The following is a 24,746-nucleotide window of genomic DNA, read 5'->3' on the forward strand; positions in this document are numbered from 1 at the left end:
CACTCAGCTCCTGACCTCATTACAGCCTTGGTCCAAACATGGGCAAAAGAGCTGAATTCCAGAGGTGAGATGAGAGTGACTGTCCCTGACATCAAGGTAGCATTTTACCGAGTGTGGCATCAAGGAGCCCCAGCAAAACTGGAGTCAATGGGAATCAGGGGGAAAACTCTATGCTGGTTGGAGTCATACTGAGCACAAAGGAAGATGGTTGTGGTTGCTGGAGGTCAATCATCTCAGTTCCAGGACATCACTGCAGGAGTCCTTCAGGGTAGTGTCCTAGGCCCAACCATCTTCAGCTGATTCATCAATGATCATTCTTTGCTCCATCAATAAGGTCAGAAGTGGGGGTGTTTGCTGATAATTACACAATGTTCAGCACCATTCGTGACTCCTCAGATACTGAAGCAGTCCATGCTTGCATGTAGCAACACCAAGGAACATTCAGGCTTGGACTGCTAAGTAGTAAGTGACATTCACACCACACAAGTACCAGGCAATGGCCATCGCCAACAAGAGATAATATACCGATCTTCCCTTGATATTCAACAACATTACTTTTGCTGAACCCTCTACTATCAACCTCCTGCAGGTTACCATAGACTAGAAATCTAACTAGACTAGCCACATAAATACGGTGGCTACAAGAAAAGGTCAGAAGCTGGGAATTCTGCAGTAACTCACCTGCTGACTTCCCAAAGCCCGCCCACCATCTACAAGGCACAAGTCAGGAGTATGATGGAATACAGTTCCAACAACACTCAAGAAGCTCAACACTATTCAGGACAAAGCAGTGTGCTTGATTGACAATCCATACACCATCTCATTCACAACATCCTCTGCCATCGGCGCACAGTGGCAGCAGTGCGTACCATCTACAAGATGCACTGCAGCAACTCGCCAAGGCTTGTTTGACAGAACCTGCCAAACTAATGACCTCTACCACCTAGGAGAACAAGCGCAGCAGAAGTATGGGAACACCACCACCTGCAAGTTACCCTCCATGTCAAACACCATCCTGACATGGAACTATATCGCCGCTCCTTCACTGTCACTGGTAGGGAATTCCCTCCCTAATAGAAAAATGGGTGTTCCTGCACCACAAGGGGCTGCAACAATTTTTTAAAAATGGCTCACTGTCACCTTAATGGCAAATAGGGATGGGCAATAAATGCAGGCCTAACCAGTGGCACGCACATTTCAAAAATGAATTCAAAGAAACACAGCCAATTTGTGCATAGCCCACTCCTACAAAAGGCAATGTGATAATGACCACATCAACTTCTTTTTTTAAAAAATGATGTTGGTTGAAGGATAAATATCAGCCAGGACACCAGCAAGAACTCCTCTGCTCTTGTGTGAAATAGAGCCACGGGATCTTTTATCTCCACTCGAGGGCAGACAGAGCCTCGGTTTAAATCTCAAAAACCTCCAACAGTACAGCACTCCCTCAGTCGTGCACTAGAAGCGTCAGTCCAGATTTTGTGTTTGAGTCTTTGGAATTGGACCTGAACTTGAACCCACAATTTCCTAACTCAGAGGCAGGAGTGCAACCCCACCGAGCCATGGCTGGCATTCGGAGCACATCTAATCGAGGGAGAAACAATTGTCCGCCAGCTGCTTCTATAGAGGATATAACCGTAATGCAAACCTCAAGTTACGCCACTTCAAGCATTTCTGCCTTCAGCTTTCAAACTCCCAGTTGGAGACAATTTATTACATTAAAAGGAACTTTTATTTCTTTCTTAACATATTTACAGCAGGTTTAAGTAGGATTAGGTATTTTTTTTTGTAGAGGATTGAGGAGTCCCATTGTGGCAACGTCGTGCTGTGTGCAGCCTGTGGTCAGGGTGGGGGGGGGAAATTGCAGCATCTAGCAAAAGAAGCATTTAGAAGTATCTTATAGGCTTCTGTGTAAATCACATGGCATAGAAAAGGAAGTATCCTGAAATTGCACCCAGTGAGGGCAATCGGAACAGACCTCACTCTGTCCCCTCACTAACACCCAGGACTAAAAAAAAACAAAAAGTGACCCACTTCCTCCAAAGAAAAATTAAAAATGCTCGTTTTTTAAAAATCAGCAGAGGCACTAGGTGAGCAATCAGACTCAGTAAATGACTGGTCTACACTTGATTAGACAGCTTAAATATTCAGGGGGAGGGGCAAGGAAATGATTAACAAGCTTTATGAGTCAAGAACCTCTGCAGATTGTTTTTCAAGGAGCTCCTATGATGAAATTTTTTTTAAAAAAGAAATCAGAATGGAAAAGGAAATCGAGTCAACTACAGGTGTAATTTTCAAATAGTCGCTTCACCTCAATTATACAAACAGTTATGGACATGCTACAGGAATTCAGCCACTTGCAAATATCAATCTGCACTGTGTCTCTATTTCATAAATGTACAGAGGATTTATTATTTCAAGGGGCAGTGCAATAGGGCCACTGATCCCACAGGAAGAAAGAGCCATACCAGATGTCGTGGGCTTGAAAGCTCGCAACCATCAACACAAATGAAAATCCAATAAAAGCTGGGACAAAAGTGCCATAGGGTGTTTTTTTTTACCCTCTCTGCTCCTCCTCCTATACAGTACGCTGTAATGTCACATTGCACACCCCATTCCCTCTTCCCCCCCTCCCCAGTATGCATTTCGGGTGGCCATTCAGAAATTTAGTCTGCTCACGACCTTCACTGCATAACAAAACACCCACAACTGCGACATATAACAAAGTCCGTTCTATACAAAATGCCTGTTGTTTTCAAATAGCAGCAGCCCAATTTTCCAGCTCCTGCATCTCAGCTTCTTCCTCTTCCTTCTTCTTGGCTGTGGAAAGCAAAGGCAAACAGGGTGAAAAGGAAGCTCGTCGTCCTGTTTAACACACAGCACCCACACAATCCCAATCCTCATTTGTCCCCATTGCAGCAAAAACTAAGCACAAAGCCAGACAAGAAGCAACATAAATATACACACTGATAGCAGGGTCGATAACTAGAGGACACAGATTAAACGTCATTGGTGAAAGAGCCAGAGAAGAGATGTGGAGACTTGTTGTAGCCTGGAATGCTCTGCCCGATAAAAGTGGTGGAAGCAGATTCAATAGTAAATTTCAAAAGAGAATTAGCTAAATATCTAAAGGGGAGAAAATTGCCAGGCAGTGGGAAGAGTGAGGCTAACTAGACAGTTCTTTCAAGCAGGTATGATGGACCAAATGGCTTCCTTCTGTACTGCAAGTTTCTACTTTCTGTCAGCACTGAGACTCACGAAAATCAGGTCTGGATAATTCTGTACGCACACTCTACTCACCACAATGCGCAGAAACATCCCCTCAGGCCACTTATTAAGTTGCTGTGACACTAGCTGACTTGTGAAAAACAAGACGTGCCTGATTTGCATTGAAATGAATAGGCATGAAAGTTCACTGCAGTACATTTACTGATTTCAATTGACGCAAATGCGCCATCTGCCCCTCAAAGATCACAAGGGTTGTAAAATAAAAATGCTGTGGTTACACAAAAGGGGCAGAAAGAGTTTGGCAAGACTAAGATGTTGCAGAATAAAGGAGTGAACCCATTGCTGGCGACACCACAGGGGGAAGTAAGAATGGAGATGATGGTGGCATTCTCTCAATCATGCCACGGCATCACACTGCTTTAAGTGCCTTGGGTTGATTTTACACACAATTTGTATTATGTAACCGCCATCCACTCACTGTATTTTGTCGGTGAAATAATCCTGCTTTTATCGGGGGGCTTTGCTGTAGTTTCAGTTACGAGTTCTGTCTGCTGTAATTGTTAGAGACTCTTCTTAAATAGACTCTGTTTGCCGAGTATATGGACTCTTCAAAAGAGCTGGCGCAGACTCGATGGACTGAATGTCCTCCACTATTCTATGTAACTCCTGCCTTAGGTTGCACACACCTCCAACACATTGGCTAACACAGTGGTTTGTCATTGCAGAGCACTCATTTATCCACGGTACCAGTCCATTCTCTCCTCCTCCTGTCCAGAATAGGGCTCTGATTTTCCCAACAATGCCTTCGTTCGTTCTGATGAGGAGGAAGCGATGAAATTGGTCGCAGTGGGTCAAAGAAACACTGCTTCTTAACTCGTAAGAGTTGATTTAAGGAAATTGAATTCTGAAATTTTGGTCAGGGCTAATCTCATGTCGCCTGCTTGGTTAAGCTGGGAGGGATGTAGGACAGATGTCTCTTACCTGGCGTGGCTGGGAGGGAGGTGGAAGGAACGTTGGGAAGTGGCACATTCTCTGCACCTCCAATTTCCAGCAGGTTTTTGTCGAGCTCTTCCTGTTCCAGCTCTTCCAACTCAGCCATTAGCTCATCCTGCAGAGAGACACAGCCAGCACTTTAATCTCTTGAGGTCACCCAAAATCAAATGTTTATATAGGACTATCGTGCCAAGCTAAACTTGGGTTTCTACACTGCACTTTTAGACTAGACATTGGACATCGCTTTACCATCAGCTTAAAAGAGGGATCTTCTTCCCTTCCCAACTACCCCCAACTGCTTCAGTTACAATGTGAGATACGCAAATCTCATGTGCATGCATCCCTCACAATCATACACAATCATTAAGACCGAGATAGATAGGTTCTTGATTGGTAAGGGGATCAAAGATTACGGGGAGAAGGCGGGAGAATGGGGTTGAGAAACTTATCAGCCATGATTGAATGGCGGAGCAGACTCGATGGGCCGAATGGCCTAATTTCTGCTCCTATGTCTTATGGTCTTATACAGTGAGAAAGGAGTTGAGGGACTGGGGATTGGAAAGAAAGTGCAGTTGACAGCTTCCCTTGTGCCATTATTTAGAGCACCACCTAGTAATGCCCTAGTTGCATTTTCAAAAAGACATCTTTTGTAGCAAAACTGGCAACTGAATTGAATGGACAGGTACTGAAGCAAGGCTGCTGTACAACCACTTCATTAAACATTCCATCAAACATAATGGAAATTGGAAGAAAGGGGATTGGGCCGGATGTTGATGGAAAAACACGGCATGTTAACAAGGCACATCTTTGCTAGTGTGTAAATTGGCTAGCAAGTTCAGGGGATTAAGAGATGTGGCAAGTTACAAATTTTCAGAATTTGATGTTTGATTTACGCCACTCCTAGTTTCCTTCACCCAAACAGCATCTCACCCTAAGTCTCCCTGTTATTTTCAAAATTTTCTGGATTTGCATTATAAATTCCTGTTAAATTCACCACAGAAAGTTAAGCCTGGTAATTAAGAGCACAAGCAACTTATTAATTGTTAATGCAATGCCAACCAACCCCTCTGGTCCAGAAATTGAACAAACGTTCAATCTCATTTCTGTAAGTTGTTTTTGGAGATGTAAAAAAATGTCAGATTTGACATTTTTCTTACTTTTCCTCTCTCTCAATTGTTCTATTTCCTTTCTGCATCCAATGTGACTCCAATGCACTCTCATTCTCTGTCATTCCTGTGTTTCTTTCTCAATCCTTAAACTTCACTGGGTAAGGCTATTGCTCCCATCCTAGATGCCATGCACAGTATCAAACTTTGAGCAATTTACAGCATGAAAACGTTTTGAGCTGAAGAGTGCAGATAAAGTCAAATGGGGCACACTGACATTCCTTGCTCCAGCTAAATCTGAGCCAATGTCTGATTTATTAAGCTTATCCCAGGGAACAGCAGCTGGATGGCAGCCACTCCAGGAGCTACCATTCCCCACAAAAGACTTACTACCACCACCCCTTCACAATAGCCTCCTTTAAAAGCACTTAGAAAACTGTGAGGGAGTCTATAGGGTCAAACTAATCTTTTCAGCATGTTTGAATGGGTACCTGGGACCCATATGCCCATTGATTCTGCTTCAGGTTCCACATCATTTTCAGCATTTGAAGCAACACTTACCTCATCAAAATCTTCACCAAACCCTACTGGTTTAGAAATTGCCTCAGAGATTTCCTGTGCCAAGTCCTGTTGCTCTGTGATGTCCTGCATTAGTTCATCTACTTTGTCAATGTCCCTTAAATTAAAAAAAAAACAATACATCATGAACCCACCGCGTCATCTTAAATTTATACAGTACAAACCATAGGACTAATTTTTTTTCTTTCTCACCTGTATTACTTTAGGAGGCTTGAGGACTGGGTTCTGTCAGTTCATGTTTTTACACAGTAAGTTACAATGGCTTGGAATGCACCGCCTGACAGGATGGTGGTAGCAGATTCAATATTAACTTTCAAAAGGGAATTGGACATATGTTTGAAGGGGAGAAATTGCAGAGCAATGGCAAGTGGGACTAATTGCTAGCTCTTTCAAAGAGCTGGAAAGGGCATGGCAGGTTGAATGGCCTCCTTCTGTCCCTTAACCATTCTATGATGCTATGTTTTAAGCCCAGCAGCATCACTTTATGATCACGGGGTTTGAGAGCAACAAGCCTTACAACTGAGATACAAGTTAAGGAGATGCGTAGGATTGCAGAGGGGAGGAAAGGAGGGAAAAATAAGTTATTTAGAAGGAGATTTTCAAATTGAGAGAGTCAACTTTGGGAGATGATCTTCTAGCTGGTGCGTAAACAGAGCAGAAGATTCCTGCTTCCATCCTTGGTTTGTGCTGAGGCAGCTGATGGTGGTTTTAGGGCAGCTGCAATTACCTCTCAGCAATTATGGGCAGGGGGAAGGGGGTAAAACCAGGTAGGATTGCCACGCTAGATGACTGAATGCACACAGGCATATTACAAAGTGTTGCACAGAATTTCCAGCTCAGAAACAGGCCATTTGGCCAGCTGCTCCATGCTGGTGCTTAAGCTCCACGAGTCCCCTCTCACCCTTCTTCATTTCACCCTGCTCCCTTCCCATGTCCCCATCACAACCACTTTGACAAGCAGGACATTGGTTGGAAGAAAGTCAAAATTAGGAGCAACCTTACAAACCCGAAAAGCAGAATACTGCAGATGTTGATTCAAAAACTGTTAGTAACTGGATTTGAGGTGGCCAAACTCATTTTACATACAACATATCCTTCTCTTCCTTTCTCCGTCATGTATATCTGCCTGGTGTCTGTAGGGGCTCACTGCAGAGTGAAACAGTTGGTGATTCTGGCTGAATTGCTTCTCTGCCTAGCACTAAAGGCATCAAAATCAATTGCTGCTCCTGTGTCTGGTATTTTATAGTCCAGTGAGATTAATGGCTTAGTACCACACTGGGTTGTGCAATCTGATTAGAAAGTCACAGGCTCACTCTGCAGTTTCAGCAAAAGGCAGTCAAACAGGCTGCTATAGCTGGTCTCTGGACTCCCTCTCAGAGGGAGGGAATCACTGCTCATTCCGTCACCCAGTGACGCTCACTGTGTAAAGCTGTGTACTCAGTTATGGTCCGGCAAGGAAGGAATCAGGTTGGCTACAATACACCCTATGATAAAATTACCCACTGATAACTCACTATCTAGGGACTGCATGCATTGGAAGGCTTGCCAGTTGAAGAACTGAGAGGGTGTCGGTGTGTGCAATGGGACCCTAGGACAAGTCAGCCCCTTCCAGAGAAACAAGTGGAAGGAAAAATATCTGCAGCAGTGGATGACGGCCAACAAAACAGTAAATATTTACAAGAATAACAGGATGGGAGGAGCCTGTTTTCCAATGACATGATGCACTGATGCTATCTGCCAATAGCTCAATGAGGAGGAAGAGCTGATTCCATTACTGCTCCTCCTTGCAAACAGTCTTGGATCCAGGAAGAATTCAGATAAATCTACTCTGCTGCAATACAACGCTGCAAGTTACTCTAAATAGAAAGAGCAGCAAAAGCACTGAGCATCTGACTACAATGACACCCTCCATGTTACACAAAAAGATAGAGGCACCACAGGAGGCATGCAAAAGCTCAACAGGGGTGATACTAGAACTAAGATTCAACAGGTTGGTGCTTTTTTCTCTAGAAAAGGTTGACAGTGATTTGATGAAGAACTTTTAAGATTATTGCTGAAGAAAGACATTTTATCGAAGCTTTTCGTCTTGCACTCATCAGGACATACAAACAAGGAGCAGGAGTAGGCCATTCAGCCCCTCAAGCCTGCTCCGCCATTTAATAAGATCATGGCTGGTCTGATAGTAACCTGAAATTTGAATCTTGCTAACCCCCAATAACCTATCATCCCCTTGTTTACCAAGAATCTATCCACCTCTGCCTTAAAAATATTCAAAGACTCTGCTTCCATCGCCTTTTCAGAAAGAGAGTTCCAAAGACTCATGACCCTCAAAGGAAAAATTTCTCCTCAACTCTGTCTTAAATGCATGACCCTTTATTTTAAAACAGTGACCCCTAGTTCTAGATTCTCCCACAAGAGGAAACATCCTCTCCACATCCACCCTGTCAAGACCCCTCAGGATCTTATAAGTTTCAATCGAGTCACCACCTACCTACTCTTCTAAACTCCAGTGGATACAAGCCTAGCCCGTCCAACCTATCCTCATAAGACAACCTACCCATTCCGGGTATTAATCTGGTAAACCTTCTCTGAACTGCTTCCAAAACATTTACATCCTTCCTTAAATAAGGTGAGCAATACTGTACACAATACTCCAGATGTGTTCTCATTAGCAGTCTGTATAACTGAAGAAAAACCTCCCTACTTTTGTATTCAATTCTCCTCGCAATAAACGACAACATTCTATTAGCTTTCCTAATTACTTACTGTACGTGCATACTAACCTTCTGCGATTCATGTACTGAGACACCCAAATCCCTCTGCATCTCAGAGCTCTGCAATCTCTCACCATTTAGATAATATGCTTCTCTTTTATTCTTCATGCCAAAATGGGTAATTTCACATTTTCCCACATTATACTCCAATTGCCAGATCTTTGCCCACTCACTTAAAACTATATACATTTGTAGCCTTATATCTTCTTCACAACTTACTTTCCTACCCAACTTTGTCATCAGCAAATCTGGCAACCATCCCATCCATCCAAGTCATTTATATAAATTATAATTAGCACACCATTCATTATATCTTGCCAACCTGAAAAAGACTCATTTATGCTTCCTCTCAGCTTCCTGTTAGCCAGCCAATCTTCTATCCATGCCAATATGTTACCCCAATACCATGACCTTTTATTTTCTGCAATAATCTTTGATGTGGCACTTTATCAAATGCCCTCTGGAAATCTAAGCACAGTACATGCACCGGTTCCCGTCTATCCACAGCACATGTTACTTCCTCAAAGAACTCCAATAAGTTGGTTAAAAATGATTTCCCTTTCACAAAACCATCTTGACTCTGCCTGATTACCTTGAACTTATCCAAACTTTTTATTCGTTCAAGGGATGTGGGTGTCACTGGCATTTATTGCTCATCCCTAACTGCCCTTGTTCAGAGGGCATTTAAGAGTCAACCACATTGCTGCGGGTCCGGAGTTACATGTAAGCCAGACCAGGTAAGGATAGCAGATTTCCTTCCCTAAAGGGCATTAGTGAACCAGATGGGTTCTTACAACAATCGACAATGGTTTCATGGTCATCATTAGACTTTTAATTCCAGATTTTTATTGAATTCAAATTCCACCATCTGCCATGGTGGGATTCCAACCCAGGTCCCCAGAGCATTACCCTGGGTCTCTGGATTACTAGTCCAGTGACAATACCACTATGCCATCGCCTCCCCCTTGTGCCCTATAGCTTCTTTAATAATGTCTAGTATTTTCCGTATGATTGATGTTAAGCTAATTGACCTGTAGTTTCCCGCTTTCTGTCTCCTTCCCTTTTGAATAATAAGAGTTACATTTGCTATCTTCCAATCTAATGGAACCTTCCCCGAATCTAGGGAGTTTTGAAAAATTAAAGCCAATGCATCAACTATCTCACCAGCCAATCCTTTCAATACCCCAAGATGAAGTCCAGCAGGACCCGGGCACTTGTCAGCCCACAGCTCCACCAATTTATTTAGTACCGCTTCTCTGGTGATTGTAATTTTACTGAGTTCCTCCCTCCCTTCCAATTCGTGATTTATAGCTGCTTCTGGGATGTTACTTGTATCCTTAAAAGTGAAGACTGATGCAAAATGCCTGTTCAATTCATCTGCCATTTGTTTGTTTTCCATTATCAATTCTCCAGGCACACTTTCAATTGGGCCAATGCCCACTTTGTTAACTCGTTTCTTTTTAAAATATTTAGAGAAACTCTTACAATCGGTTTTTATATTTCTAGCATCTTTCTCTGGTACTCTAATTTTTCCCTCCTTATTAATCTTTTAGCCATTCTTTGCTGTTCCTTATATTCTGTCCGATCTTCTGGCCTTCCACCTATCTTTGCACAATCATATACTTTTTTCTTTAAGTTTAATGCTATCTTTAACCTTTCCAGTTAACCACGGATGGGGTGTCTGGCCCTTGGACTTTCTCTTACTCATTGGAATGTATCGATTCTGTGTATTCTGAAATAGCTCCTTAAATGTTTGCCACTGCATCTCTATTGGTTTATCTCTTAAACGTAATTTGCCAATTCATTTTAGCCAGCTCTGCTTTCATGCCCTCATAATTGCCCTTATTTAAGTTTAAAAACATAGTCTCAGACCCACTCCTCTCTCCCTCAAACTGAATGTAAAATTCAATCATATTATGGTTGCTGCTACCTAGGGGCACCTTCACTGTGAGATCATTAATTAATCCCATCTCGTTACACAATACCAGGTGTAGTATAGCCTGCTCTCTGGTTGGCTCCAGAACATGCTGTTCTAAGAAACTATCCCTGAAACATTCTACGAACTCATCCAGGTTAGCTTTGCCCATCTGACTTTTTCAGTCGATATGTAGGTTAAATTCCCCCATGATTATCGTCATGGCTTTCTGACAAGCTCCCATTATTTCTTCCTTAATGCTCCATGTGGTTACTATTAGGGGGCCTGTGCATGACTCCCACAAGTGATTTCTTGCCTTTACCATTTCTCATCTCTACCCAAACCGTTTCCACATCCTGGTTTTCTGAACTTAGGTCATCCCTCTCTATTGTGCTAATACCATCAGTAATTAACAGAGCCACCCCTCCACCTTTTCCTTGCTTCCTGTCCTTCCTAAATGTCCTATTCCCTTTAATATTCAGGTCCCAATCCATGGCCTCCTCCAGCTATTAAATCGTACTTATTTATTTCTATGTGCACTCTCAGTTCATCTGTTTTGTTTTGAATGATCGTGCATTCAGATTGATCCTTTTATTCATTTTATAACCTCTAGTCTCATCTGTTGATTTACTGTTAGATTTGTACTCTCTATCCCTTTCTGTCACGGTCTGTTTTTTATTTCCTATAATAATACTTTTCTCCTTTGTCATGTCTCTTTGATTTACCACATCTTCCCAAATTTGTACTCTTGTCCCCGCTACTTAGTTTAAAACCCTGAGAGTGCTGATTGGTTGGCAAGTGGACTCTGATCCAACCAATCAGCACTTTCTTCTCATACAGCATAAAGTTGTTGCTTCCCCTGACATTGGTATTCTTACGATTGTCCTGATGAGTGTAAGACGAAAAGTTTCGACAAAATGTCTTTGTTCAGCAAAAGTCAAGTTCTATGCTACCAAATTACTACTTTTAATATTATGAAAGGGTTTGATAGGTTAGACAGACAGAAGATGTTTCAATCTACATGAGAAACCAGAACTAGAGGTCAAAAATATAAGATAGTCACTAATAAATTCAATAGGGAATTCAGGAGAAACTTCTTCATCCAGCGAGTGCTGAGAATGTGGAACTCGTTACCCCAGGGATTGGTTGAGGTATAGATTAGATACATTTAATGGGAAGCTAGTTAAGTTCACGAGGGAGAAAGGAATCAAAGGATATGCTGCTGGGGTTAGATGAAGAGGTTGGCAGGAAGCTACCATGGATCATAAGCAGCAGCACATACCAGCTGGCCTGAATGCACTGGAAATTCTACATAATGATCCAGGCAGCAGGACAAAACAGGAGCCCAGGCAAGGAAAGTCTTTCCCCCTCTTTTCACACCAATTTTCTTCCCCCCTCCACCCTGTATAACTACTGGTGCTGATCACCTCCAGTGACTCACCCAAGTGACCACTCATGCTTTAAGGGTAAACATTCTTTTGGTCTGTAAGATTCAATTTCATATCGAGAGGTTAAAACTCCCAAAGGAGCTCAGTCAGCGAGTCTAGGAAAACTTCCAGTGGCTACCCTGAGTGTTACTTATTCAGTGAAAGCTCAATACAGGAAGCATGTCAAAAACTGCAGCAAGATACTTGAAGAAATTTACATACAACAGCATGACAACAAGCCACGAATTACAAAACCAAGCCATCTTTTGCCCGGAAACAATGGCTCTGATTTTATACTGATAACATGGCGTGTATCAGTTATTCCCAGCAACCCCACTTCATTCCCATGTCCCCGTAGTGATCATTTTCATGAGCTGGACCGCAATAGGAAGGAGGTCAAAATTAGGAGCAACCTCACTCAAAAACTATTAGCAACTGGGTTTGAGGTGACCGAACTCATTTTCCAAAGAAACTTTATAACCAGCAGAATCTTTTATTCTCAGAGAGACAAAAGATGACATCCATAAGCAGTAAAATGGTGAAGTCCAACCTACCACACCATTAAGGCCCCAAATTCCACTGCAAATGATGCGAAGTATGAAATCCAGCTGTCAGGCTGCATTCTTCTTCTTCAGTTCTCTGCGTGAAGGCAGGTCTGATCCACAGTGCCACAACTTCCACCGTGGTTAGATTAAAGTGACAGGTCCCCAATCCAAATCAGCCAGAAGGGGAATCGAACCCTGTGCTGTTGGCACCAAAATAATCCACACCGGCCATTCAGCAACAGAGCCAACCGGCCCCCCAAGGAGTGCAAGATTTGGTGGCAATGTGTACTTTTTTGTTGTGGTTCGGAGCTATGGATGGTGATGGTAGAGGCTCCAATTCTCTTTAAATCACATGGCTGACTAGGAATCTCTTCCACTCTTACCACCTGCCATTGGTGTGTGTTGGGAGGGTTTGCAGATTGATACTCAACCTGTTTGACTGCATTATGAACGCACCTTCTTTGACCATCAAGTCGTGGAGTGGGACTTGAACCCGGAGCTTCTAGCTCAGAGGCAGGGGCACCACCCACTGTGCCACGAAACCTCAGACTGGATTACCACAGTCCAATTATATTATATTACAAGTTAGGTTTTCTATGAATCAAACGTTGTATCGTCCCCCCTGTAGACGGTGGGAGAGCTGGGAAGAGGTGCGGGTTCCACACATTTCACATCAGTGTGGATCCCTATGGCTGTAATACTGCACAGGTTAACATACCAAAAATGCTGATCTACTTACATGTTTTCATGAGCAGCTTTCATGGCCTTGGCAGCGAAGCCCATGTTTTTGAGAACTTCTGTGTTTGTGTTTGCATTTTCCAGTGCTTCTCTCTGGAATTCAATGGTGGACAGTGTGCCATCGATTTGTGCCAGCTGCTTTTCATATCTCTTCTTGCGCTTCAGAGCTTGCAGTGCAGCTAAACAATAGAGGAAACACTGAATGAATAACTTGGTCTTAGAACAGTGTCAATGATTTCCCTAACACCACATTTGACCAAGTAAAACTGACCCACTCTGTGAAACTGTGAGGACTGGAGGTAAAAATAGCAGAAGTTATAGTTAAAACTCCAATAATTTCGCAGCAATATTCAAGGTTTATTTCAGACTTTACCGGGTTTAAAAAATAAAAAACTTCAGTGGAAATGGGGGAAGAGGAGGAGAGAATAAAAAAGAATGATATAAATAAAGGAAAACTGTGTTCAGTATTCATCCTTGATGGAATTATTTTATAAAAGGTGGAAGTATTAGACTCAAACTCCTTAACAACTGGAAAACAGGACAAAAGGAGAAGGATAAAGGCTTTTAAGAATCCTGAAACAGCATTTGTGGCTTCAATCCAGGTAAAATAAATGGAGCAATGAAACATTAAATATAAAAAAGGTGCAAAATAGCAAAAGGGGTCGCATAGCTGAAGATTGGCACCTGTGATGCTGGGGACCTCAGGAGACTAAGACGGATCATCCACTCATCATTTCTGGCTGAAGATGGTTGCAAATGCTTCAGCCTTGTCTTTTGCACTGACGTGCTGGGCTCCCCCATCACTGAGGATGGGGATATTTGTGGAGCCTCCTCCTCCAGTGAGTTGTTTAATTGTCCACCACCATTCACAACTGGATGTGGCAGGACCTCAGAGCTTAGATCTGCAGAAAGGGAATGGGTGACCGTCAGACAGAGTGAAAGCACTAGGCAGGTAGTGCAGGAGTCCCCTGGGTCCATCTCCCTCTCTAACAGAGTTTCCATTTTGGATACTGCTGGGGGAGATGATTTCTCAGGGGAATGCAGCAAGATCCAAGTCCGTGGCACCACGAGTGGCTCAGCTGCCCAGGGGTGGGGGAGAAAAAAATGAGTGGGAGAGCAATAGTGATGGAGGGGGTTCTATCATAAGGGGAGCAGATAGACATTTCTGCAGCCTCAGACATGATACCAGGATGGTATGTTGCCTTGCTGGTGCCAGGGTCAAGCATGTCACTGAGCGGCTGCAGGACATTCTGAAAGGGGACTGTGAACAGCCAGAGGTCGTGGTCCATATCGGTACCAACGATATAGGTAAAAAGAGGGATGAGGTCTTACAAACAGAATATAGGAAGCTAGGCAATAAATTAAAAAGCAGGACCTCAAAAGGTAGTAATCTCAGGATTACACCCAGTGCCACGTGCTATTCCTGAGGCATTGGGACCGATTCTGGGGAAGGTGGGACCTGCACAAGCTGGACAGGTTGCACCCACGCAGGCTCAATATCCTCACAGGGGTATTCGCTAGTCCTGTGGGGGAGGGTTTAAACTAGAGTGGCAGAGGGATTGGAATCTGAGTGGGGAGACACAAGAGAGGGAAACAAAGACAGAAAAGTAAAAAGCAAAAGGAAGGCAGAGGAAACGGGCTAGCAGCAAATAGGGCCATAGTACAAAAAAAGATGTGTAAAAAGACAAATCTAAAGGCACTGTATCTGAATGCACGGTGCATTCGCAATAAGGTAGATGAATTAACAGCACAAATAGATGTAAACGGGTACGATATTATTGCGATTACAGAGACACCCTGACCAAGGCTGGGAACTGAATATCCAAGGGTACTCGATATTTAGGACGGACAGGCAAAAATGAAAAGGAAGTGGCGTGGGTTGTTAGTTAAGGATGAAATCAGTGCAATAGAGAGGATATTGGCTCAGAAAATCTAAATGTAGAATCATATAGACTGGGCAAACTAAATTAGCAATAATACTGTGGCAGATGAATTCCTGGAGCCTGTACAAGATAGTTTTTTAGACCAGTATGTCAAGGAACCAACTAGGGAACTGGCTATCCTAGATTTGATTTTGTGCAATGAGAAGAGGTTAACTAATTTTGTTGTGCGAGGTCCTTTAGGAATCAGTGACCATAACATGATAGAATTCTTCCTTAGGTTGGAAAGTGAAGTAGTCCAATCCAAAAGCAAAAGAAACTACGCAGGTATGAGGCGTGAATTGGCTAAGATAGATTGGAGAACTTCATTAAAAGGCATGGCGGTGGATAGCCAATGGCTAATATTTAAGGAGCGAATGTATGCATTGCAACAGTTATATATTCCTTTCTGGCACAAAAATACAACAAGGAAAAGTGGGCCAACCATGGCTAACAAAAGAAATTAAGGATAGTATTAGATCCAAAGAGGAGTCATATAAAGTTGCTAGAAAAAGTAGCAAGCCTGAGGATTGGGAGCAGTTAGAATTCAGCAGAGGACCAAGAGATTGATTAAGAGGGGAACAATAGAGTATGAGAGTAAACTTACGAGGAATATAAGAGAGAACTGTAAAAGCTTCTATAAGTACGCAAGGAGAAAATAATTGGTGAAGACAAATGCAGGTCCCTTGCAGTCTGAAACGGGAGAATTTATAATAGAGAACAAGGAAATGGCAGAGCAATTACACTACTACTTTAGTTCTGTCTTCATGGAGGAAGACACAAATATCTTCCCAGAAATACTAGAGAACCATGGGTCTAGTGAGAAAGAGGAATTGAAGGAAATTAATATTATTTTAAAAAGTGCTGGAGAAATTAATGGGGTTGAAAGCCGATAAATCCGCAGGGCCTGATAATCTACATCCCAGGGTACTAAAGGAGGTGACAGTGGAAATAGTGGATGCGTTGATTGTCATTTTCCAAAATTCTGTAGTTCTGGAACAATCCCGGCAGATTGGAGGGTGGCAAATGTAACACCACTATTTAAAAAAGGGAGGGAAAAAACAGGGAATTACAGCCTAACATTAGTAGTAGGGAAAATGCTAGAGTCTATTATAAAGGATGTGATAACAGGACACTTAGAAAATATCAAAAGAATTAGACAAAGTCAACATGGATTTATGAAAGGGAAATCAAGTTTGACAAACCTACTGGAGTTTTTTTGAGGACGTAACTAGCAGAATAGATAAGGGAGAACCAGTGGATCTGGTGTATTTGGATTTTCAGAAAGCTTTTGATAAAGTCCCACATAAGAGGCTAGTGTGCAACATTAAAGCACATGGGATTGGGGGTAATATATTGACATGGATTGAGAATTGGTTATCAGACAGGAAACAGAGAGTAGGAATAAAAGCGGAATGGCAGGTGGTGGCCAGTGGGGTACCACAGGATCAGTGCTTGGTCCCCAGCTATTCATCAATGATTTGGATGAGGGAACCAAATGTAATATTTCAAAGTTTGCTGACGACACAAAACTAGGTGGGAACGTGAGTGGTGAGGAAGATGATAAGAGGATTCAAGGCAATTTAAGCAGGTTGAGTGAGTGGGTAAATACATGACAGATGCAGGATAAGTTTGAAGTTATCCACTTTAGTAGAAAAAACAGAATGGCAGTGTATTATTTAAATGGTGATAGATTGGGAAATGCTGATGTACAAAGGGACCTGGGTGTTCTTGTACACCAATCACTGAAAGCAAGCATGCAGGTGCAGCAAGCAGTTAAGAAGGCAAATGGTATGTTGGCCTTCATTGCAAGAGGGCTTGAGTACAGGAGCAAGGATGTCTTACTGAAGCTGTACAGGGCCTTGGTGAGACCACAGCTGGAATATTGTGTGCAGTTTTGGTCTCCTTACTCAAGAAAGGATATACTTGCCATAGAGGGAGTACAGCAAAGGTTCAACAGATGGATTCCTAGGATGGCAGGATTGTCGTATGAGGAGAGATTGGGCTGATTAGGCCTGTATTCACTGGAGTTTAGAAGAATGAGGGGATCTCATTGAAACGTATAAAATTCTGACAGGGCCGGACAGACTGGATGCAGGGATGATGCTTCCTCTGGCTGGGGTGTCTAGAACAAGGGATCACAACCTCAGGATACGGGGTGGGCCATTTAGGTCTGAGATGAGGAGAAACCTCTTCACTCAGAGGGTGGTGAACCTGTGGAATTCTTTACCACAGAGGGCTGTGGAGGCCAAGTCACTGAGTATATTTAAGAAATAGATAGATTTCTAGAATCTAAAGGCGTCAAAGGGTATAGGGAAAGAGCAGGAGTATGGCGTTGAGATGGAGGATCAGCCATGATCATATTGAATGGTGGAGCAGGCTCAAAGGGCCAAATGACCTACTCCTGCTCCTATTTTCTATGTTACTATCTGATCCGTTGGTTGAGGGAACACTTGGTTTTGTCTGTCGCATGCTGCTTCCGCTGTTTAGCATGCAAGTAGTCCTCTATTACAGCTTCACCAGGTTGACACCTTATTTTTAGGTATACCTGGTGCTGCTCTTGGCATGCCCACCTGCCCTCTTCATTGAACCAGAGTTGATCCGCTGACTTGATAGTAATGCTAGAGTGGGAGATATGCTGGGTCATGAGGTTTCCTGCATACTAACTTTTTGTGATTCATGTACCAGGACACCCAGGTCCCTCTGTACCACTGAGTTCTGCAATCTCTCTCCATTTAAATAATATACTGCTTTTCTATCCTTCCTGCCAAAGTGGACAAGTTCACATTGTCCCACATTATACTCCATTTGCCAATTTTTTTGCCCATTCATTTAACCTATCTATATCCCTATGTAGATTCTTTACTTCCTCTTGACAATTTACTTTTCTACCTATCTTGGTGTCATCAACAAATTTTGCTACCATACATTTGATTCCCTCTTCCAAGTCATTGATATGGATTGTAAATAGTTGAGGCCCCAGCACTGATCCCTGTGGCACTCCACTAGTTACAGCTTACCAACCCAAAAATGACACAATCCTTTATTCATGCTAACATGCTACCCCCTACCCCATGAGCTCTTATTTTGTGTAAGCAGCCTTTGACGTGGCATCTTATCGAATGTCTTTTGAATCCAAGTACACCACATCTATAGATTCCCCTTTATCCACATTGCTTGTTACTTCCTCAAAGAGGTCTAATAAACTAGTTAAACCCAATTTCCCTTTCAAAAAACCATGCTGACGCTGCCTGATGCCATTATGATTTTCTAAGTATCCTGCAACCTCCTGAGGAACGTGGGGGTCGGCCACATGCTGCAGCCATTATTTAAATTTCCTTCGTCTGCTTGAGTGGTGCAACCGAGAGTTCACGTACCGGGTGTTCAATGTGAGGCCCTGGTGCACTCACAGCGAGATACGGGAAGAAATCGGGTCCAGGGCTGAGGCAGCTCTGGAAACAGACACGTAACTAGATTAAAGGGGTCTCAGACTGACTGAGAATCCCAAGAGCAGGTGAGAATTCCAGAGGCACCAGGGATGGATTCTCGGGGCGAGGGCTGGGGGAGGATAATAAGGAGCCGCCACATCAGCCTCGTCCAGGAGCCTGGAATGAGTTTCAAGCTGAGTTTCTTTCTGTGAGTATGGCAGCTGGGACTGTAGCTGATTCCTGATTAAAGCCGCAGCCCCAGTTACTGGCAGTGTCCAAAGACAGGTCACAAACCAGGCAGTGTATCAGTGACACTCCAGCACAGACATGCCAGTGAACAGAAGAGGTGGAAGAAAAAAACCTTTGAACATTCAGTAGTTCTGCCGGAGAAGGGCTACACCTGAAAACGATGCCAGTGTTCCTAACAGGAACACCGAGCCTAATCCCACTCCAGGAAGAACAGGAAAGTATGGTGTGGTGTGAAGTCAGCAAGCATATTGATTAACCCGTTGGATTACCTTTCAACTGAAAGGAAATTAAAAGTTTTCATATCACCAATCACTTCAATCTTCACTATAATTGGATGGCCCTGGTAAAATTTCATACAAATCCCTTTAACAGATGAGCTTTAACATTCAGGAATGTAAATGTGAAAGGAATTTATGGTACAATTCAGGTTGGGCATGTCCCACAATTACTTATCCATTTTAAGAACCATTACATCAGGAAACCATCATTCTTTTTTTCTCTCTTTCATGGGATGTAAGCATCACTAGAAAGGTCAGCATTTCTTGCCCATCCCTCCATGCCCTTGAGAAGGTAGCGATGAGCCTAAATAAATATTATTGCCAAAATCACTACTGCATTTGATTAACTCAGTCTTTCTGCAATATTTTAATGTGGAGCCTTAACATAACATGTAAGGAACTGAATCCACTGAAGTGTAGCTATGAAGCCCATAACTATTGCCACAACACAGTGATTTGCAGTAAACAGCATGGTTTATGAATACTAAAGTCACAATTGCTATGGTAACACACCCGGGGATGCTTTATCCGTGACTGAAGACATGGATTGCTAAATGGAGCCTTTGATGTAAACACCAATAACCTCCAGATCCACAAGCAATTTAAATTCGCTGCTCAAAGTAAGCATTATATATACCCAAAGCCCAAGGTGCTGAGCTTTGCTGATCTCCATTTCAGCTTCCACCAAGCCAAGATTGTGATCCAACAGCCATTTACTTCCCTCCCCAATCTTTTTCATTGTTTTACATAACCTTCTAATGCCTTCTGCATAATTTTAATATTGCTAATTCATTCACGGGGTGTGGGCAGCACTGGCAAGGTCAGCATTTATTACCCAACCGTATTCACCTGAGTGCAGTCAACTGTGTAGCTATGAGTCTGAAATCACATGTAGGCCAGGATGGGTAAAGGCGTGAGTGAACCAAGTAGAATTTTATGGCAAGCCAGTAGATACACATTATTGATGCTAGCAATTTTTTTTAACTTCCGAATTTATTTAATTAAACAAATTTAAATTCCCTCGTTACTGTAGTGGGATTTGAACTCATGTCTCCCACCTCTGGATTACTAGTCCAGTAATATAACCACTATGCCACTATATGCCCATGGATTTTCCTATCCCTAAAGCTCATTTTATCAAACAGGAATTAAAATCTTTATGTTTACGACCTTTTCATAGAATGATACAGATCAGGAGGTGGCAATTTGGCCCATCATGCTCCTGCTGCCCCTTTAAAAGATCTACTTAATTAGTCTAACTCCCCTGCCCTTTCCCCGTAACCCTGAAAAATGTTCCTCTTAAAGTGTTTACCCAATTCCCTTTTGAAAGTTATTACTGACTCTCCTGCACCAGCCTTTCAAGCAGTGCACTCTAGATCACAACAACTTTTTGTGTAAAATAAATTCTCCGCCTCCCAGCTGGATTTTTTTGTCTATCATCTTAAATCTGCATCCTCTGGTTGAAAAGAAAAGCCATTTTTGGAGCAGAGGGGAGATAATTAATGTTTGTCTAAATATGGTTTAACTATTCTCGGCCAATAATTTTCAGAACTATTTTCTCTGCACTTCCATTTTATGATGTCAGCACGCTATCATTGCACATTAGCACTGTTACCAGTGCAATAGTTTATTTGTATAATTCATTTAGCTTGCCTTAGAGAAAACACATTAGGCAAACTTAATACAGTGTCATGTTAACTTCTATATTAAATCAGGCAAAGCTATCGCAGTATAAATATATTTTCCCAAACCCCTGCCCTCATGTTGTGTAGTTTGCAAACTTCCCTAAATTTAAGGAAGTGGTTAGAAATATTTTACAAAGTGTTAACAGCATTTGTTAACTTTAAAAGTTCTTTACATTAGTCAGTCTTTCAAATATTCCACTCCTAGTCGAAGAGTCTTAACACAAACTTTATCCATTTCTCCCTCTCCACTAAGATAGGTTGAGATAGACAGATTTTTAATCAGTAAGGGAATCAAGGGTTATGGGGAAAAGGCAGGAAAGTGGAGTTGAGGATTATCAGATCAACCATGATCTCATTGAATGGCGGAGCAGACTCGATGGGCCAAATGGCCTACTTCTACTCCTACGTCTTACGGTCTTACGCCTTCCAGTGTCTCACCCTTTACCACTCTCCCATCTCCCTATCGAAGTCCTCATTGTTTACCCTCCAAATCAAACTGACCTTCTATTGAAAGCTCTTCCCCATTTTCCTAGGTCAGTCTTTGCAATGAGCAGCAAACCACCTCTGATTTCAGCTAACACCTAAATTCCCCTGCCACCTCTCCCCTGATCACTCCTATATCCACTCTAGATTGTACATCAACTCTCTCACCCAGGCCATGATCAGCCTCTTGGCTTCACACTGTTCATGATCTTGCTGCCTTACAAACTAGTTTCCTACCTATTCCTCATTTCTGCCACTATCCATATCCCACACATTTTCCCCTAAAATCTCAACATTCAATCTCCACTCAAAAACAATGCCCCACCTCAAAGAGCCTTCACCTGTCATAATATTTGTGCCTCTGCTTACTGAGACCTTATTCAGAACCCACTCAATCTGCTGCTTTCCTAAGACAACATTCAGCTTCACGTTCACAAGTCAGAACCAGGGCTCAAGCTCCCACAGGCAAATCCAAAAAACTATCATCTCTCCCACCTGCAGTTAAATTATCTTAAGGGAAAAATCTTGAACTCCTCTCTGCTATAAACCAACTTCTCTGAGATCCCTCCTTGGCTTCACCATCCTCACATCTGGCACTAGTTGCACGGGTCTCGCAGATATCTCCAAAATGGAGGTGCCCTCTGCAATTCCTTTGACCTTTCTTGAATCATCGGATAATGAATCAGCCACATAACTACTGGCATTTCAACATTGCTAAGATCAAAGTCATCTGCACAGGCCCTGCCCAGAAACTCAGCCCCCACTCCCTCTCTGAACAACTATTCAACTTTAACCTACTCTTACGCAATCTCAAGGATCCTACTCAACCCTGAGTCAAACCTGAAAATCCACCAGGGTCCATCACCAAGGATGCCTGATTTAATTACCTAAATATTGCTTGCCTCTGTATCTACTTCACCCTCACTGCTACAAAAACCATATCAATGCCATTGCCACCTCCAGATTCAACTTTTCCAATGCCCTCTTCACTGGTCTTTCAAGCCCCACACTCTAAAGAAAAACTCTCAATTTATCCCGAATTTATTCTTTTATCCCGCTTTTATTCTGTTCACACACCACCAGCCCCATCCCCGATGCTCAGCTCTCATCCCCATTCCACACCACAGATTTTAAAATTTTGCTCCTTCTCTACAAATCCCCTTCCTACCTTGCTCAACTATATCACTGCATCTTTCTCCCAGCCTCACATGCCGCTCTAAGTCTCCCTCTTCCAATTCTGGATTATTGCCAGTTCCGCATCAGTCCCTCTAGCACCTTCTACCACCAGCAGTGCAGCCTCCAGCCAGCTGTTTGTCTCCCCCAAACACATGTTTAAAAAATAAAGCAGCACTATGATTTACAACAAATCAAAAATCATAGGGGCCAAGCTTTAGTGGTCTATAAAAGCCATAGGAAATGCATTTTTTCAGAACAATCACTCTGTAACTCTTTGAGCCAGCTGTTTTGTTTTAAATGCAGTCTCCCACTACAATGTCCAATCTCTTTCCCAGTGCCACCTATCTCTCCATCCTCAAATGCCACACAATCTACAGGACCAAGTTTTATTGCGTGATGTGACAGTGTGTTAGTTTTTGTAGTACACACCATAGCACAACATTCAGATAATTCTTAAAAGCAGAACTTAGCGTCTGCATATTAATTTTGGGGCTTGCTTAAAAATAGTAGTCTAATATTCCATTGGGAATTGCAGTTTTGAAGCTGCAGACATAGTTATAATAAATATTATTTTTCTACATATATGGGCATGACTGCACGTGTACACACACATTCACAGAAGGTATTTTAAATCCCCTGGGGTAATTTTGATTTTGGTGGTGTAAATCAGATGTTAGCAAATCAGAAGCCTGTTTTATACCTCTCCTGATCTTTATTTACACTTGACTTCAATGGAAACAAAAGCCGGGAGAGATATGAACAGGGTTGCTGCTTCACTCAGACCCATTTCACAAATTTAATATTACCCCCTTGTGTTTTTCAAAAGTTTTACCCACCAAAGATTTTCCACAACAGAAGATGAAGTGACTGTTACAGTCACCCTCAAGTTGCTGAGAACTCATTTTGTTTATTAGGGGACAAACCTGCAGAGCCAGTAATGAACTATCACAAGCACCATGTAGTTCTCAATTCTGAGCCATGTGAGAAATATTTGTAACGGTAATTAGGGTAGAGGATTTACCACTGTTTAATACAGAATTAACCTAATGAGCGTTAATTCAGCATTTGGAGATTTGCATACAAAAAAAAACCTCATATTTAAATAGCATCTTTAACATCATAAAACATCCCAAGGCATTTCACTGGAGCACTAGGAAACAAAATATGACACTTATAGACACATAAGGAGATATTAGGACAGGTGACCGAAGGCTGGTCAGAGGTAGGCTTGAAGGAGCATCTTAAAGGAGGAGAGCAAGGTGGAGAGGTTTAGAGAGGGAATTCCAGAGCTTAGGGCTCTGCAGCTCAACCTATTGTGGAGCAATAAAAATCAGCGACACTCAAGTGGTCAGAATTTACATAGCAGGGCATCCCAAGGTGTTTTACAGGCATTGAGCACTTTAGAAGTGTAGTCTTTGTGGTAATGTAGGAAATGTGATAGCCAATTTGCATACAGGCAGCTCCCACAAACAGCAATGAGATAGAGAACACAGACTATCTTTTTGATAGTGATGTTGAGGGATGAATAGCTGCTGTCACCAGGGAGAACCCCTGCTCAATACCCAGGGAGGTAATGTGGTGCCTAAAGCTGTGTTGCTTGCCCCAACTCATTTGAGGGCACTAAATGCAGTTCCATTGGAGGGGGGGAGGGGGGGGGAGGGGGTGTGTGTGTGTGTGCTCTCTAGCATCTCACTTCAGTGGTTTCTTGCAGTATGTGAGCTTAGGCAGCAAGTGTGGGCAGAAATCCTAGCTGGCCGCTTTCCCCTCCATAACACTGAGGTCAACCAAGCTCAAACAGCACAGGCAAAGGATCAAACCTGGGGCTTTCAGACCTATACTCATTTCAAAACACAGCAAGCAGTGACCTGCTCATCAGCACAATGAAGATTCACACCCTGCGTGGTTATGTTGGATTGGTTCATAATGTTGAAGCGGACCAGGTCATGCCCCTGGTACAAACACAGTGTTCTGCCTAGAGGGATTGCAACTCCTGTTGTGTTAAGTTTAAACCCTGTAAAGGACTGAAAGCCTGGCCTGGTCGCTCTGATGCTGTAAGATGTGATCGATGAGAAAAAGGAGAAAGTGATGCTTAAACTGTCCACTGATCAGAGTGGGTTAGGACAGCACATTTCCAGGAATAAGAACTTTTTCTGCAGCCTGTCAACGAAGGTCCATACAAGCTCTCCACAACATTTAGTAACAACAACAGAATCTAACCTCCTG

The 24,746-nt window shown here is 42.7% G+C and overlaps 1 protein-coding gene across 1 annotated transcript in view; it reads right to left on the reverse strand.

The window, feature by feature from the left end:
* Positions 1–1,709: 1,709 nt before the first annotated feature.
* Positions 1,710–24,746, reverse strand: part of chmp4ba (charged multivesicular body protein 4Ba) — a 41,931-nt gene continuing 18,894 nt past the window's right edge. Inside the window, exons 2-5 of the mRNA XM_078535513.1 lie at positions 13,307–13,484; positions 5,889–6,003; positions 4,210–4,336; positions 1,710–2,820 (exon numbers count right to left, since the gene is read on the reverse strand). Of these exons, the coding sequence (XP_078391639.1) occupies positions 2,756–2,820; positions 4,210–4,336; positions 5,889–6,003; positions 13,307–13,484 (485 nt within the window). The 3' untranslated portion in view covers positions 1,710–2,755. The remainder of the gene's footprint in view (positions 2,821–4,209; positions 4,337–5,888; positions 6,004–13,306; positions 13,485–24,746) is intronic.

This window comes from Cetorhinus maximus, unplaced genomic scaffold (assembly GCF_964194155.1).
Source record: "Cetorhinus maximus unplaced genomic scaffold, sCetMax3.hap1.1 HAP1_SCAFFOLD_502, whole genome shotgun sequence".
Taxonomy (NCBI): domain Eukaryota; kingdom Metazoa; phylum Chordata; class Chondrichthyes; order Lamniformes; family Cetorhinidae; genus Cetorhinus; species Cetorhinus maximus.